The 17,243-nt window shown below is 49.3% G+C and overlaps 1 protein-coding gene across 4 annotated transcripts in view; it reads right to left on the bottom strand.

Moving 5' to 3' along the window:
* Positions 1 to 15,939, bottom strand: part of LOC139260126 (E3 ubiquitin-protein ligase BRE1A-like) — a 94,477-nt gene extending 78,538 nt beyond the window's left edge. For all 4 annotated transcript variants that reach the window (XM_070876313.1, XM_070876315.1, XM_070876314.1 and 1 more), the window contains exons 1-2: positions 15,866 to 15,939; positions 14,247 to 14,445 (exon numbers count right to left, since the gene is read on the bottom strand). In XM_070876313.1, the coding sequence (XP_070732414.1) occupies positions 14,247 to 14,384 (138 nt within the window). In that variant the 5' untranslated portion in view covers positions 14,385 to 14,445; positions 15,866 to 15,939. The remainder of the gene's footprint in view (positions 1 to 14,246; positions 14,446 to 15,865) is intronic.
* Positions 15,940 to 17,243: the final 1,304 nt, after the last annotated feature.

Below are 17,243 nucleotides of genomic sequence, written 5' to 3'. Positions count from 1 at the left end.
TCGACCAGCTCTGTTGGGCGGGTCACATTGTTCGCATGCCCGACACAAGACTCCCAAAGCAAGCGCTTTACTCGGATCTCCTACATGGCAAGCAAGCCCCAGGTGGGCAGAGGAAACATTTCAAGGACACCTTCAAAGCCTCCTTGATAAAGTGCAACATCCCCACCGACACCTGGGAGTCCCTGGCCATAGACCGCCCTAAGTGGAGGAAGAGCATCTGAGAAGGCGCTGAGCACCTCGAGTCTTGTCGCCGAGAGCATGCAGAAAACAAGCGCAGGCAGCTGAAGGAGTGTGCGGCAAACCAAACTCCCCGCCCATCCTTTTCCCACCTGTGACAGAGACTGTAATTCCCATATTGGACTGTTCAGTCACCTGAGTACTCACTTTTGGAGTGGAAGCAAGTCTTCCTTGATTTCGATGGACTGCCTGATGATGATGATGATGATGATGATGTGGGGAGGATTGTAGGACTGGCGGAGATTACAGTGATAGGGAGGGTTGTGGAGCTGGAGGAGGTCAGAGATCGGAGGGTGGGAGGGTTGGAGGATGTTACAGAAAGGTTACAGAAATAGCGAGGGTTGTAGGGCTGGAGGGGGGTACAGAGATAAACCAGGTTGAACGCTGGCAGAGTTTGAAGATATAGCAGGTTGTAGCAGCTGCAGGAGGTAGAGATAGCGAGGGTTGTAGGGTTGGAGTAGGTTACAGAGATATGGAGGGTTGTAGGGCTGGAGAAGATTAGAGATAGAGAGAGTCGTAAGGGCTGGAGGAGGTTGCAGAGATAGTAAGGTGTGCAGGACTGGACGGGTTTACTGACACAGGGAGGGTTGTAGGGCTGGAGGAGGTTACAGAGATAGGGAGGGTTGTCGGGCTGGAGGAGGTTACAAAGATAGTAAGGGTTCCAGGGCTGGAAGAGTTCAGAGGTAAAAAGACTTGGACGCTGGAGGATGTTAGAGATATGGTGGCTTGTTGGGGCTGCAAGAGGTTACAGAGATAGAGAGAGTGATAGAGGTTGGAGGAGGTAACAGAGATAGCAAGCTTTGCAGGGCTGGACGGGGTTCCTGACACAGGGAGGGCTGTAGGTTGTGCGGCCATCTTCCTTTTCCAGAGGAAGATGATCGCCGGGGTGGCAGCTCCCTGGGGAGCTCCCGTGACACAACAAATTTAACCTTACAATCTTGTGCCATCCGACAACTTTTCACACTCAATCTCCTCCCCTCCCACTGTCTCAACTTCCTTCGCCTTAATAGACCCTAATAGGGGGTACATTTTCTTAAACTTTACCTTAAACCCTAATCCTACAATCCCCATAAATTCGGGCCTACCTCAGGCGCGAATCTTCCCTCCTAAACTCCACACCACTCATCGACGACGACGCTGACGACCGGACTACCAGCGACAACCGTGCCTCCTGCAGCAGCGACCTGGACCTGGACCTCTTCCCTTCTCCGGCGACCTCCTCCTTCGACGTCGACTCAGCTGCCCCATCCAGTCCCCGATGACACCCAGTGAACTCGGCAATCGGGCCTCTCCAACGACGATCGAGCCCCTGCAACGACGATCGGACCTCCTCCAATGACGATCGGGCCTCCACCCTTCCAACGACAATCGGGCCATTCCCAACGACAAACGGGCCCCCTCCAGCGACGGAGGCTGGGCCTATCCTCCTCGGTGGCGATCGGTCCTCCTCCAGCGACGGCGCTGGGCCTATCCTCCTCGGCGGCAATCGGGCCTCCTCCTCTTCAGCGACGACGGCTGGGCCTATCCTCCTCCTTCAACACCGGCTGGACCTCACTTCCTCAACAATGATCGGGCCTCCTCCCCTTCAGCGATGACTGAGCCTCTCCTTCCCCGCTGATGGCCTGGCCTCTTCTCCCCCAGCATGTGGTGAGTACCATGGCTGTTACCACCCTGACCTTCCATACTGAACTCCAGTGGACCGCTGACCCTCTCAATGCCTGCTCCTAACCAAGCAGCTACCTACCATCAAGGGCGCTATTGAGCGCCGAGCTTGCGGCCAACATCTCGCCGTAGACTACTAGGCTCATACAGCAGTGCCTGGTCTCCAGTCGTCTTGGACCCCCTTGCCACCTTGCTCGGCTAAGCCCGTGTGGTAGTCAGTGTGTACCGACCACCCCACGCTAAAAGAACTCGCGCACAGGCATCTTCCACTCACCTAATATGAGGTTCGGGACCTGGACCGTCAGGACCCGGATAGACAACTCCAACAGCGACAGGCCTGAACACCACACCACCATAGTTGTCTGGAAACTCAGACACTTTGACATCGACATCGCCGCCCTAAGTGAGACCCGGCGGGCAGGGGAAGGCCAGCTCAAGGAACATGGTGGAGGTTATAGCCTTTTCTGGAAAGGAAAACCAGAGGAAGAACGCCGCTATCATGGAGTCAGCTTCGCTGTCAAAAATGAACTGGTCGGCCGCCTGAAAGACTCCCCCTTGCGGGGTTAACGAACACCTCATGACCCTTCGCCTTACCCTATCCCGGAACCAATGCGCACGCCCCAACACTCGATGCAACGAATGAGGCTAAAGATGAGGTTTTTATTCCAACCTCGAGACATCCCTGTCCCGCGTCCCACGGGCGACAAATTGATCCTCCTGGGTGACTTTAATGCCAGGGTCGGCAAAGACACAGTCCTCTGGGGAGGAGTGATTGGTAGAGAGGGGGTAGGGAAATCCAACTCCAGCGGCACCCTACTCCTGATAAAATGTCTAGAACACGAACTCCTCATCACCAATACCCTGTTCTGCCAGAGGGACAAATACAAGGCATCACGTCAACACCCTCGCTCCAAACATTGGCACCTGCTGGACTATATCATCATCCGAGCCAGGGATCGCAAGGATGTGCACATAACCGGGGCCATGACGGGAGCTGACGACTGCTGGACGGACCATCACCTAATCTGATCTATCATCGACATTAACATAGCCCCAAAGCAGAGGGAACAGCAGAAGCAGTGCCACAAAAAAGTTAATACAGGCGCACTTAAAGACCCAGCTAAGAGAGCCCTATACAGCCAGCGCCTTACATCCAATCTGGCGTGCCTTGATGACCCTGAGATGCTCAATGCCCATAGCGCTTGGTCTGCCCTCCAGGCCTCCATAACCAGTGCCTGTGAAGAGACACTTGGGTTACTCAACCAGAAAACACCAGGACTGGTTTGATGAAAACAATTAGTAGATCCAAGAGCTAATAGATCGTAAGCGCAGAGCATTTCTGAGCCTCAAGCAACAACCCAACTCGGGAGCTACAAAGCAACATTACAGACGGCTCAAGGCTGAGGTCCAACAAAAAACCAGGGACCTAAAGAACAGGTGGTGGATGGAGAAAGCACAGGAGGTGCAACAACTGGCCGACAGCCACAACACGCGAGGATTCTTCATTGCAGTCAAGGCCACCTACGGTCCAAACTCCCAAGGCCCCACCCCACTCCTGGCCAAGAACGGGGAAACACTCATCAAGGACACCAAGGCTGTCAGGGCCCGCTGGAAGGTGCACTTTGAAGATCTCCTCAATCGAGACTCTGCCTTTGACTCGAGTGTTCTCAAATCCATCCCGCAGCATACAACCCGCCACAAGCTCAGTGAAACCCCAATGCTGCACAAGGTTGGCAAAGCCATAAAACAGCTTAAGAATAACAGGCTACGGGTACGGATGGAATTCCTGCTGAGGCGCTAAAATATGGCGGAGAAGCGCTGTTGGCACAGATACATGACCTCATCTCTCTCATCTGGAGGGAGGAGAGCATGCCGGGAGGTCTCAGAGATGCAGTGATCATGTCCATTTTTAAAAAGGGGGACAAGTCCAACTGCGGCAACTACAGGGGAATCTCCCTGCTATCAACCACTGGGAAGGTTGTCGCTGGAGTTCTCATCAACCGTCTTCTCCCTGTGGCCGAGGAGCTCCTCCCGGAGTCACAGTGCGGATTTCGTCCCCTACAGGGAACAACGGACGTGATCTTTGCAGTTCAACAGGCAGGAAAAATGCAGGGAGCAGCGCCAGCCCTTATCCATGGCCTTTTTCGATCTTACAAAGGCCTTTGACACTGTCGACCGTGAAGGCTTATGGAACATCCTCCTCCGTTTTGGATGCCCCCAAAAGTTTGTCAACATCCTTCGCCTGCTCCACGACGACATGCAGGCCGTATTCCTTACCAACGGTTCCATTACAGACCCAATCCACGTTCGGAACGGGGTCCAACAGAGCTGCGTTATCGCTCCAACCCTCTTCTCAATCTTCCTCGCCACCATGCTCCACCTCACAATCAACAAGCTCCCCGCTGGAGTGGAACTAAACTACAGAACCAGTGGGAAGCTGTTTAACCTACGCCGCCTCCAGGCCAGGTCCAAGATCACTCCAACCTCTGTCATTGAGCTGCAGTACGCGGACGACGCCTGCGCACATTCAGAGACTGAACTCCAGGATATAGTCGATGTATTCACCGAGGCATATGAAAGCATGGGTTTTACGCTCAACATCTATAAGACAAAGGTACTCCACCAGCCTGTCCTCGCCGCACAGCACTGCTCCCCCCAGTCATCAAGAATCACAGCGCGGCCCTCGACAATGTGGACCATTTCCCATACCTCGGGAGCCTCTTGTCAACTTGATGCGGAGATTCAACATCGCCTCCAGTGCGCAAGTGCAGCCTTCGACCGCCTGAGGAAGAGTGTTCGAAGACCCTCAAACCTACCACCAAGCTCATAGTCTACAGGCTGTAGTAATACCCGCCCTCCTGTAAGGATCAGAGGCATGAACAATGTACAGAAAACACATCAAGTCGCTGGAGATATATCACCAACGGTGTCTCCGCAAGATCCTGCAAATCCCCTAGGAGGAAAGACGCACCAACATCAGTGTCCTCACCCAGGCTAACATCCCCAGCATTGAAGCACTGGTCACACTCAATCAGCTGGGCAGGCCATTTAATTCACATGCCAGACACGAGACTCCCTAAGCAATTGCTCTACGCGGAGCTCCTTCATGGTAAACGAGCCAAAGGTGGGCAGCAGAAACGTTACAAGGACACCCTCAAAGCCTCCGAGGTGAAGTGCGACATCACCACTGACACCTGGGAGACCTTGGCCGAAGACCGCCCTCGGTGGAGAAAGTGCATCCGGGAGGGCGTTGAGCTCTTCGAATCTCAACGCTACGAGCATGAAGAGGTCAGGCGCAGGTGGCGGAAGGAGCCCGTGGCAAATCGGTCCCACCCCCCCTTCCCCCTACGAATATCTGTTCCACCTGTGACAGGGTCTGTGGCTCTCGTGTTGGACTGTTCAGCCACCAAAGAACTCACTTTAGGAGTGGAAGCAAGTCTTCCTCGATTCCGAGGGACTGCCTATGATGTGGGTTGGAGAAGGTTACAGAACTAAGGAGGTTGTAGAGCTGGACGAGGTTACAAAGATATGGAGAGTTGTAAGGCTGGATGTGGTTACAGAGATAGTGAAAGTTGTAGAGGCTGGAGGAGGTTACAGATAGCGAGGGTTGTAGGGCTGGAGGAGGTGACCGAGATAGAATATAAGAACGTAAGAAATAGCAGCAGGAGTAGGCCATTTGGCCCCTCGAGCCTGCTCCGCTATTCAATAAGATCACGGCTGATTTGATCATGGACTCAGCTCCACTTCCCTGCCCGCTCCCCATAACCCTTTACTCCCTTATCGCTCAAAAATCTGTCTATCTCTGCCTTAAATATATTCAATGACTCCACAGCTCTCTGGGGCAGAGAATTCCATAGATTTACAACCCTCTGAGAGAAGAAATTCCTCCTCATCTCAGTTTTAAATGGGCAGTCCCTTATTCTAAGACCATGTCCCCTATGAGTGGAAATATTCTCTCTGCATCCACCTTGTCGAGCCCCCTCATTATCTTATCAGTTTCAATAAGATCACCTTTCATTCTTCTGAATGCCAATGTGTATAGGCCCAACCTACTCAACCTATTTTCATAAGTTAACCCCTTCATCTCCAGAATCAACCTAGTGAACCTTCTCTGAACAGCCGCCAATGCAAGTATATCCTTCCTTAAATATGGAGACCAAAACAGTACGCAGTACTCTAGGTGTGGCCTCACCAATACCCTGTACAGTTGTAGCAGGACTTCTCTGCTTTTATACTCTATCCCCCTTGAAATAAAGGCCAACATTCCATTTGCCTTCCTGATCACTTGCTGTACCTGCATACTAACTTTTTGTGTTTCATGCACAAGGATTCCCAGGTCCCTCTGTACTGCAGCAATTTGCAATTTTTCTCTATTTAAATTATAATTTGCTTTTCTATTATTTGTGCCAAAGTGGATAACCTCACATTTTCCCACATTATACTCCATCTGCCAATTTTTTGCCCACTCACTTAGCCTGTCTTTATCCCTTTGCAGATGAATTGTATCCTCCTCACAATTTGCTTTCCCACCTATATTTTTATCTGGGACAGGGAGGGTTGTAAGGCTGGATGTGGTTACAGAGGTAGTGAAAGTTGCAGAGGCTGGAGGAGGTTATAGAGATAGCGAGGGTGTAGGGCTGGAGGGGCGCCGGAGGGACTGGAGTGCATCATCACCCCCGGCAACCAAATTTTGATTTGATCTTTTAGTGTCTAAAGCTTGATTTGTCGGTTTTAGTGCCCCCCCCCCCCCACCCCCCCGCCTCCAGTCCCTTTTAACCAGGAGGCACTTGTATAATTTGTGTTTTTTGGTGCCCTCAAAAAAAAAATAAACAATGGGGCACTTGAAAAGTTTTTGGAGTGTGACCCCCCCCCCCGCCATTTAATCAGGGGGCACCTGTTTAATGTTCACAACTAAAATAGTTGTAGGGCTGGAGGAGGTTACAGAGATAAACAAGGTTGGACGCTGGCAGAATGTGAAGATATAGCGGGTTGTGGCGGCTGCAGGAGCTTAAAGAGATAGCGAGGGTTGTTGGGTTGGAGGAGGTTACAGAGATCGGGAGAGTCGTAGAGGCTGGAGAAGGTTACAGAGATAACAAGCTTTGCAGGGCTGGACGGGGTTACTGACACAGGGAGGGTTGTGGGCTGGAGGAGTTTACAGAGATGGGGAGGATTATAGGGCTGGAGGAGGGTATAAAGAAAGGGAGGGTTGTGACGATGGAGGAGGTTACAGAGATAGGGTGGGTTGTAGGGCGGGAGGAGTTTACAGAGAGAACAAGGGTTGCAGGGCTGAAGGAGGATACAGTGATAGGGAGGCTTGTAGTGCTGGAGGAGCTCAGAGATGGGAGGGTTGTAGTGGCTGGAGGAGGTTGCCGAGATTGCGAGGGTTGCATGGTTGGAAGGGGATACAGAGATAGGGAGGGTTGTAGTGGCTGGAGGAGGTTGCAGAGATCGGGCAGACTGTAAATAGAGGAAGGTTTGTAGGGCTGGAGCAGGTTACAGGGATAAGGAGAGGTGTAGAGGCTGGAGGAAGTCACAGAAATAGTGAGGGTTGCAAGGCTGGAGGGGGATATAGAGATAAGGTGGATTGTAGGGCTGGGGGATGTTAGAGATAGGGAGGGTTCCAGAGCTGGAGGAGGTTATACAGATGGAGAGGACTGTAGCGCTGAAGGAGGTTACAGAGATATTGTGGATTGTAGGGCGGAAGGAGGTTACAGAGATAGGGAGGGTTGAAAGGATGGACGAGGTTAAAGAGATAAGTAGAGTTGTACAGGTTGAAGGAGGTTACAAAGATAGGGAGGGTTGAAAGGATGGATGAGGTTAAAGAGATAAGGGGGGTTACAGAGATATGGCAGGCTGTAGATACAGGGAGGGTTGTAGGGAGTTACAGAGATAGGGAGGGTTGCAGGACTGGAGGAGATTAGAGAGATCGGTAGAGCTGTACAGGCTGAAAGAGGTTACAGAGACTGGAAGGGTTGCAGAGACTGGAAGGGTTGTAGGGCTGGAGAGGGTTAGGGTTAGGGCGGGGTGTAGATACAGGGAGGATTGTAAGGCTGGAGGAGGTTACAGAGATATGGAGGGTTGTTGGGCTGAAGGAAGTTACAGAGATAGGGAGGTTTGTAGGAGGGGCTAAGAGATAACAAGGTTTGCAGGGCTGGAGGAGGTCACAGAGATTGGGCAATTTGTAGAGGCTGGAGGAGGTTAGAGATAGCGAGGGTTGCAGGGCTGGAGAGGATTATAGAGACCGGGTGGGTTGTAGGGGCTTGAGGAGATTCCAGAGATAGGGAGGGTTGTAGGGCTGGAAGACCATACAGAGCTAGGGAGGGCAGTAGGCAGGCGTTTACAGAAATTGGAAGAGTTGTCGAGGCTGGACAGGGTTACAAAGATAGGGCACGCTTAGATACAGGGAGCGTTGTAGGGTTGGAGGAGGTTACAGGGATAGGGAGGGTTGTAGAGATAGGGAGGCTTATAGGGCTAGAGGAGGTTACAGAGATAACAAGGGTTACAAGGCTGGAGGGGGATACTGTGACAGGGAGGCTTGTAGGTCTGGGGGAGGTTACAGAGATCGGGAGAGTTGTAAGGCGGGAGGTTACAGAAATTGTGAGGATTGTAGGGTTGGAGGCAGTTCCAGAGACAGGGCGGGCTGTAGAAACAGGGATGGTTGTAGGGGCTGCAGGAGGTTACAGGGATAATGAGGGTTGCAGGGCTGGAGGGGGTTACAGAGATGAAGAGGGTTGGATGCTGGAGGAGGTTAGAGATATGGCACGTTGTAAGGGCTACAGGAGGTTGCAGAGATAGCGAGAGTTGTAGGGATGGAGGAGGTTACAGAGATAGGGAGTTTTGTAGAGGTTGGAGGATGTTAGAGACCAGGAGGGTTGTAGGGGCTGGAGGAGGTTACAGAGATAAAGAGGGCTGTAGGAGATTATAGAGATAGGGATAGTTGTAGAGGCTGCAGGTTACAGAAATAGGGAGGTTTGCACGGCTGGAGGGGGTTACAGAGATAAAGAGGGTTGGAGGGTTAGAGGGCTGGAAGAGGTCAGAGATATGGCGGGTTGTCGCGGCTGCAGGAGATTAGAGATATGGAGGGTTGTAGGGCTGGAGGAGGTTACAGAGATAGGGAGGGTTGCAGGACTAGAGGAGATTAGAGATCAGTAGAGTTGCACAGGTTGTAGGAGGTTACAAAGATATTAAGGGTTATAGGGCTGGAGGAGGTTGCAGTGATCGGGAGGGCTGGAGGAGGTTGCAGTGATCGGGAGGGATGTAAGATTGGAGGAGTTTGCAGAGGAAGAAGAGTTGTACAGGCTGGAAGAGATTACAGGGATAGTGAGGGTTGGAGGGAGTTACAGAGATAATGAGGATTGGATGCTGGAGGAGGTTAGAGATATGGTGGCTGTAGACACAGAGGAGGTTGCGGTGATCGGGAGGGATGTAGGGCTGGAGGAGGTTATACAGATAGGGAGGGTTGTAGCACTGGAGGAGGTTACAGAGATAGGGAGCGTTGGAGGAGGTTACAGAGATAGGGAGTGTTGGGGGAGGTTACATAGGGAGTGTTGGGGGAGGTTACAGAGATAGGGAGGGTTGGAGGAGGTTACAGAGATGGGGAGAATTGCAAAGGCTGGAGGAGGTTACAGAGATCGGGAGAATTGCAAAGGCTGGAGGAGGTTACAGAGATAGCGAGGGTTGCAGGGCTGGAGAGGATTAGAGACCAGGAGAATTGTTGGGGCTGGAGGAGGTTACAGAGATAGGGAAAGTTGTAGCGCCGGAGGAGCTTACAGAAAGAAGGGAGGGTTGTAGGGCTGGTGGAGCTTACAGAGATACATAGGACTACATAAGATAAACAACACAGACACCGGCCTTTCGGCTCAACCAGTTCAGGCCGGCAATTTATGCTCCACCTGAGCCGCCTCCTGTCTTTCCTTATCTAAATCTAACCCTCTATTACATTCTCTCTCATATGCTTGTCTAGCCTCTCCTTAAATGCATTTATACTATTCGCTTCAACCTGTGGTAATGAGTTCCACATTCTCACCGCTCTTTGGGTAAAGATGTTCCTTCTGAATTTGCTATTGGATTTCTTGGTGACTATCTACAGCTTCTAATTATGCTCTTCCCCACAAGTGGAAATATTCTCTCTCTATCCACCTTTTCATAATTTTAAAAACCTCTATATTAGATCACATCTGAGCTTTCTTTTTTCAAGTTCATCCTTTTCTGACATGTACACCCTCGCGTTTCTGGTATCATCCTTGTAAATCTTCTCTGCACCCTCTCCAGTGCCTCTAAATCCTTTTTTTATAATATGGCAACCAGAACTGTATGCAGTACTTTTAAGTTGGGTCTAACCAAGGTTCAATACAGGTTTAGTATAACTACTCTACTTTTCAATTCTATACCTCTGGAAATAAACTCTAGTGCTTGATTAGCTTTTTTTTATGGCCTTGCTAACCTGTATCGCAACTTTTAGTAATTTGTGTATTTATACTCTATGAGATCCCTTTGTTCCTTTACCCTACCTCGACTCGCACCCTCCAAGTAATAAATGACCTCCTTATTCTTTCTACCAAAATGTCATACCTCAAATTTAACTGTGTTGAACTTCATTTGCCAATTATATGCCCATTCTGCAAGTTTATTAATGTTCTCCTGTAAATTGTTGCAATCTTCCTCAGTATTGACTATCGCTCCCAATTTGGTGTCATCTGCAAATTTAGAAAGTGTGTTTTTGATTTCAAAGTCTAAATTGTTAATATAAATTATAAATAACAGTGGTCCCAGCACTGATCCTTGTGGAAAACCACTACCCACCTCTGTCACTGTGAATAGCTACTTTTTCATCTACTCTCTGCTTTCTGTCTTGAAGTCAGCTAGCTATCCATTCTGCTACTTGTCCTCTGACTCCGCATTCTCTGACCTTGTTCATCAGTCTATTATGGGGTACCTGATCGAACGACTTTTGAAATCTAGATAAATTACATCTATCGCATTGCAATTGTCTACTCTCTCTCTTACCTCTTCAAAAAATTCAATTACGTTGGTAGGGAGGGTTGTCGGACTAGAGGAGGTTACTTAGATTGCGAGGGAGAGGTGAAGCCATGGAGGAATTTGAAAACAAGGATGAGAATTTTTAAATCGAGATGTTGTCAGATTCAGAGGCCGTGTAGTTCAGCAAGCATGGAGCAGGGGGCTGTGATGGGTGAACGGGACATGGTGTAAGTTAGGATATGGGGCAGCAGAGTTTTGGATGAGGTGATGTTTACGGAGGGTGGCTGATGGAAGGCCAGCCAGGGGAGCATCTGGGAACAGTCGGGAGCCCGAGAGGTGACGAAAGGCACGGATAAGGATCCACACAAGCATGATGCGTGATGATTTTCTGTGCAAATGCAATAGTCCTCAGCTGGGTATTGTGAACAATTGTGGGCACCATACTTCAGGAAAGATGTCAAGGCCTTAGAAAGGGTACAGAGGTTAAAGTACACAAAATTAGGAGCAGGAGTAGGCCATGTGGCCCCTCGAGCCTGCTCCGCCATTCAATAAGATCATGACTGATCTTCAACCTCAATCCACTTTACTACCAGATCCCCATATCCCTCGATTCCCTTAATGCCCAAGAATCTTGTATCTCAGCCTTGAGGACTGGGAGAAATTTAGAATTCAGCAGAGGAGGACTAAGGGTTTAATTAGGAGGGGAAAAATAGAGTACGAGAGGAAGCTTGCTGGGAACATAAAAACTGACTGCAAAAGCTTCTACAGATATGTGAAGAGAAAAAGATTAGTGAAGACAAATGTAGGTCCCTTGCAGTCAGATTCAGGTGAATTTATAATGGGGAACATTGAACAAATACTTTGGTTCTGTCTTCACGAAGGAAGACACAAATAACCTTCCGGATGTACTCGGGGACAGAGTGTCTAGTAAGAAGGAGGAACGGAAGAATATCCTTATTAGGCGGGAAACTCTGTAAGGGAAATTGATGGGATTGAAGGCCAATAAATCCCTGGGACCTGCTAGTCTGCATCCCAGAGTACTTAAGGAAGTGGCCCTAGAAATAGTGAATGCATGGGTGATCATTTTCCAACAGTCTACTGACTCTGGATCAGTTCCTATGGACTGGAGGATAGCTAATGTAACACCAGTTTTTAAAAAAGGAAAGAGAAAACGGGTAATTATAGACCAGTTAGCCTGACATCAGTAGTGGAGAAAATGTTGGAATCAATCATTAAGGATGAAATAGCAGCGCATTTGGAAAGCAGTGACAGGATCGGTCCAAGTCAGCATGGATTTATGAAGGGGAAATCACGCTTGACGAATCTTCTGGAATTTTTTGAGGATATAACTAGCAGAATGGACAAGGGAGAACCAGTAGATGTGGTGTATTTGGACTTTCAAAAGGCTTTTGACAAGGTCCCACACAAGAGATCGGTGTGCAAAATCAAAGCACATGGTATTGGGGGTAATATATTGACATGGATAGAGAACTGGTTGCTAGACAAGAACAGAGAGTCGGGATAAACGGGTCCTTTTCAGAATGGCAGGCAGTGACTAGTGTGGTGCCGCAGGGCTCAGTGCTGGGACCCCAGCTTTTTACAATATACATCAATGATTTAGATGAAGGAATTGAGTGTAATATCTCCAAGTTTGCAGATGACACTAAACTGGGTGGCGGTGTGAGCTGTGAGGAGGACGCTAAGAGGCTGCAGGGTGACTTGGACAGGTTAGGTGAGTGGGAAAATGCATAGCAGATGCAGTATAATGTGGATAAATGTGAGGTTATCCAATTTGGTGGCAAAAACACGAAGGCAGAATATTATCTGAATGGAGGCAGATTAGGAAAAGGGAGGCGCAACAAGACCTGGGTGACCTGGTTCATCAGTCATTGAAAGTTGGCAAGCAGGTACAGCAGGCGGTGAAGAAGGCAAATGTTATGTTGGCTTTCATAGCTAGGAGATTTGAGTATAGGAGCAGGGAGGTCTTACTGCAGTTGTACAGGGCCTTGGTGAGACCTCATCTGGAATATTGTGTTAAGTTTTGGTCTCCTAATCTGAGGAAGGACGTACTTGCTATTGAGGGAGTGCAGCGAAGGTTCACCAGACTGATTCCAGGGATGGCTGGACTGACATATGAGAAGAGACTGGATCAACTGGGCCTTTTTACACTGGAGTTTAGAAGGATGACAGGGGATCTCATAGAAACATGTAAGATTCTGACAGGATTGGACAGGTTAGATGCGGGAAGAATGTTCCCTATGTTGGGGAAGTCCAGAACCAGGGGACACAGTCTTAGGATAAAGGGTAGGCATTTGGGACTGAGATGAGGAGAAAATTCTTCACTCAGAGTTGTTAACCTGTGGAATTCCCTGCCGCAGAGAGTTGTTGATGCCAGTTCATTGGATATATTCAAAAGGGAGTTAGATATGGCCGTTACGGCTAAAGGGATCAAGGGGTATGGAGAGAAAGCAGGAAAGGGATACTGAGGGAATGATCAGCCATGATCTTATTGAATGGTGGTGCAGGCTCGAAGGCCTACTCCTGCACCTAGTTTCTATGAATATACTCAATAACAGAGCATCCAAAACCCTCCAGGGTAGAGAATTCTAAAGATTCATCACCCTCATCTCAGTCCTAAATGGCCATCCATATTCTGTGACTGTTCTAGACACTTCAGTCAGGGGAAACAACATCTTAGCATCTACCCTATTGTTTCAATTAGTTCACTTCAGTCTTCTAAACTCCAGAGTATTGGCCCAATCTATTCAATCTCTCCTCATAGGACAGCACTCTCATTCCAGGATTCAATCTAGTGAACCTTCGTTGTACCCCCTCCAAGGTAAGGAGACCAAAACTGTACACAGTACTGCAGGTGTGGTCTCATCAAAGCCCTATATAACAACAGGATATTACCAGGGATGAGTGACTTCAGTTCTGAGGAGAGGTTGTAAAAGGTAGAACTGTTCTCCTTGGAACAGAAAAGATGAAGAGGTGACCAAGTAGAGATTTTCAAGATGATCAGAGAGTAAATAGGAAAAAACTATTCCCTCTGGCGAGTGGGTCAGTAACTAGATGTCATAGATTCATAATCATTGGAAAGAAAATCGAGAGGGGAGTTGAGGAGAATTTTTTTCACTGAGAGTTGTCCGGATCTGGGACGCTCAACCTGAAAAGGGGGGTGGAAGCTGATTCCATAAATAATTTTAAAAGGGAGTTGGACAGGTACTTGAGGACGAGGAGCTTACAGGGTTACGGACAAAAAGTGGGGATATGGGACTAAGCACGACTGCTCTTTCAAAGAGCCAGCACAGGCACGACGGCCTCCTTCTATGCTGTAAGTTTCTATGATGAACACAAGGGCCACTTACCGTGGAGGCGTCACTGCCCAGTTTGATGGTCTCCACCTTGGTTCCTGAGGTTCCTGCGGGTTCCTCCAGGTTGGCCATTGACACAGACTCTCCCGCAGGACGCTTGCTCCCTGCGCCCGCCATCTCTTTCTCTCTCATGGGGCTCTCGCGAGAGACTGTTCAGGCAAGACCGAGCTCCCCCGGTTTTCGGGGGTCGTCACTGGAAGACAGAAGATAAAACAAATCGTAACGGTTGTTCCGTGGAATTACAAAGTATTTACAGCACAGAATCAGGCCATTCGGCCCAACAGGTCCATGCCAGTGTTTATGGTCCACACTAGCCCTTAATCTCACCCCATCAACATCCCCTTCCATTTATTTCTCCCTCATGTGTTTATCCAGCTTCCCCTTAAATGCATCGATACTATTCACCTCAACCACTCCCTGTGGCAGCGAGTTCCACATTCTCACCCATCTCTGGGTAAAGAAGTTTCTCCTGAATTCCCTATTGGATTTATTGGTGACTATTTTATATCTATGGCCACCCTCGTTCTGGTCAATCCCGCAAGTGGAAACATCTTTTCCATGTCTCCCTTATCAAACCCTTTCATAAAATTATAGAATAGTGCAGAACAGAAGGCCATTCGGCCCATCAGGTCTGGGCTGGCTCTTTTGAATAGCAATCCAGTTATTCCTACCCCACTCTTTCCCCATATCCCTACAATTTTTTCTCCTTCAAGCATTTATCCCTTTTGAAGGCTACTATCAATCTGTATCCACCACCTTTTCAGGCAACACATTCCAAATCCTAACCACGCTCTCCGTAAAAAAGAATTTGCTCATGTCACATCTGGTTCTTTTGCCAATCATCTTAAATCTGTGCCCTCCAGTTATCGACCATTCCACCAATGTGAACAGTTTCTCTTTAGTTACTGTATCTAAACCTGTTGTGTCAGCCGTGGCACATTGGGTAGCACCATTGGCTCAGAGTCAGAAAGTTCTAAGTTCAAGTCCCACTCCAGAGACTTGAGCACAAAAATCGAGGCTGACACTCCACTAGTGCAGTGCTGAGGGAGTGCTACAATGTCGGATGTGCCGTCTTTCGAATGAGACGTTAAACCGAGGCCTCGTCTGCTCTCTCGAGTGGACCTAAAAGATTCCATGGCACTATTTCGAAGAAGAGCAAGGGAATTATCCCCGGTGTCCTGCTCAATATTTATCTCTCAATCATCATCACTACACCAGATTATATGATTGTTATCACATTGCTGTTTGTGGGAGATTGCTGTGCACAAATTAGTTGCCGAGTTTCCTTCATTGGCTGTAAAGCGCTTTTGGATGTCCGGTGGTCATGAAAGGCACTGTATAAATGCAAGTCTTCCTTTCTTTTGTTCTTTTAATAAAGGCATAGAAGATGACGAAGGGTCGCGATCGGGAAGATACTGAGCCCCACACACACTGCGATAGGAGATACTGACACCCCCACACACATAGAGCAGGAAGATCCCAGGCTCCATCGCCCCCCACTCGGTAGGATTGTTTCAGTTATCCTCAATGCCCTGGATGAAGGGACGGGGTAGGAGGTAGGAAACATTAGTCAGACAGTGGGGAGCAGACCCCAATCTCCGGCCTACACTCACCGCTTCTTTCTGTTTTGCCCTAATCCAGCAGTGGGCGAGGCCATATTCATCAAGGAGCAGTGCGCGGGGACAAGAGATAACAAAATATGTAAAGGGGCAGGAGAGCGCCACAGCGACCCCACAGGACAGGAGTGGAAGAGCAGCCAGTGCTTCATTTACCCAGTCACTCTCTCTCCCCAGTCACTTACTTTCCGCAGTCATACTCTCCCCGTCACAGTCTGTTTCCAGTCTCACTCTCCCTTGTCACACTTTCACCCCGGGGTTAGATACAGGTTAAAGCTCCCTCCCCACCAAACACTCCCAGGGCAACTACAGCATGGATAAGATACCGAGTAAAGCCCCTCCTACACTGTCACATCAAACCTTCCCAAGGCTGGTACAGCACGAGTTAGAAACAGAGGTAAGCTCCCTCTACACGGTCCCATCAAACACGACGAGGGGAGGTACAGCACGGGTTCGACACAGAGTAAAGCTCTCTCTGCACTGTCCTATCAAATACGCTCAGGTCAGGTAAAGCACAGCTTAGATACAGAGTAAAACTCCCTCTACACTATCCCATCAACACTTCCAGGACAGGTACGCACAGGTGAGATACAGAGTAAAGACCCCTTCACACAGTCCCATCAAACAATACCAAGGCAGATAAAGCACGGGTTAGATACAGAGTAAAGGTCCCTCTATACTGTCCCATCAATTCTCCCAGGACAGGTACAGCAGGGGCTAGAGACAGTGTATAGCTCCCTCTACACTGCCCCATCAAACCCACCAGGGACAGGTACAGCATGAGTCCCGCTTCGCCGCCTCCAGGCCAGGTCCAAGATCAAAGCAACCTCTGTCATTGAGCTACAGTACGCGGATGACGCCTGCGTTTGCGCACATTCTGAGGCTGAACTCCAGGATATATTCGACGTATTTACTGAGGCATACAAAAGCATAGGCCTTACGCTAAACATCCGTAAGATAAAGGTTCTCCACCAGCCTATTCTCGCCACACAGCACTGCCCTCCAGTCATCAAGATCCAAGGCGCTGCCCTCGACAACGTGGACCATTTCCCATACCTCAGGAGCCTCTTATCATCAAAAGCAGACTTTGATGAGGAGATTCAACACCGCCTCCAGAATGCCAGTGCAGCCTTCGGCCGCCTGATGAAAAGAGTGTTCAAAGACCAGGCCCTCAAATGTACCACCAAGCTCATGGTCTATAGGGCTGTAGTAATACCCGCCCTCTGTATGGCTCAGAGAAACGGACTATATACAGTAGATAGCTCAAGTCACTGGAGATATATTACCAACGATGTCTCCGCAAGATCCTGCAAATCCCCTGGGAAGACAGGTGCACCAACATCAGCATCCTTGCCCTGGCTAACATCCCCAGCAT

Source organism: Pristiophorus japonicus, chromosome 3, assembly GCF_044704955.1.
Source record: "Pristiophorus japonicus isolate sPriJap1 chromosome 3, sPriJap1.hap1, whole genome shotgun sequence".
NCBI lineage: Eukaryota > Metazoa > Chordata > Chondrichthyes > Pristiophoridae > Pristiophorus > Pristiophorus japonicus.
This window is presented reverse-complemented; position numbering and strand designations above follow the sequence as displayed.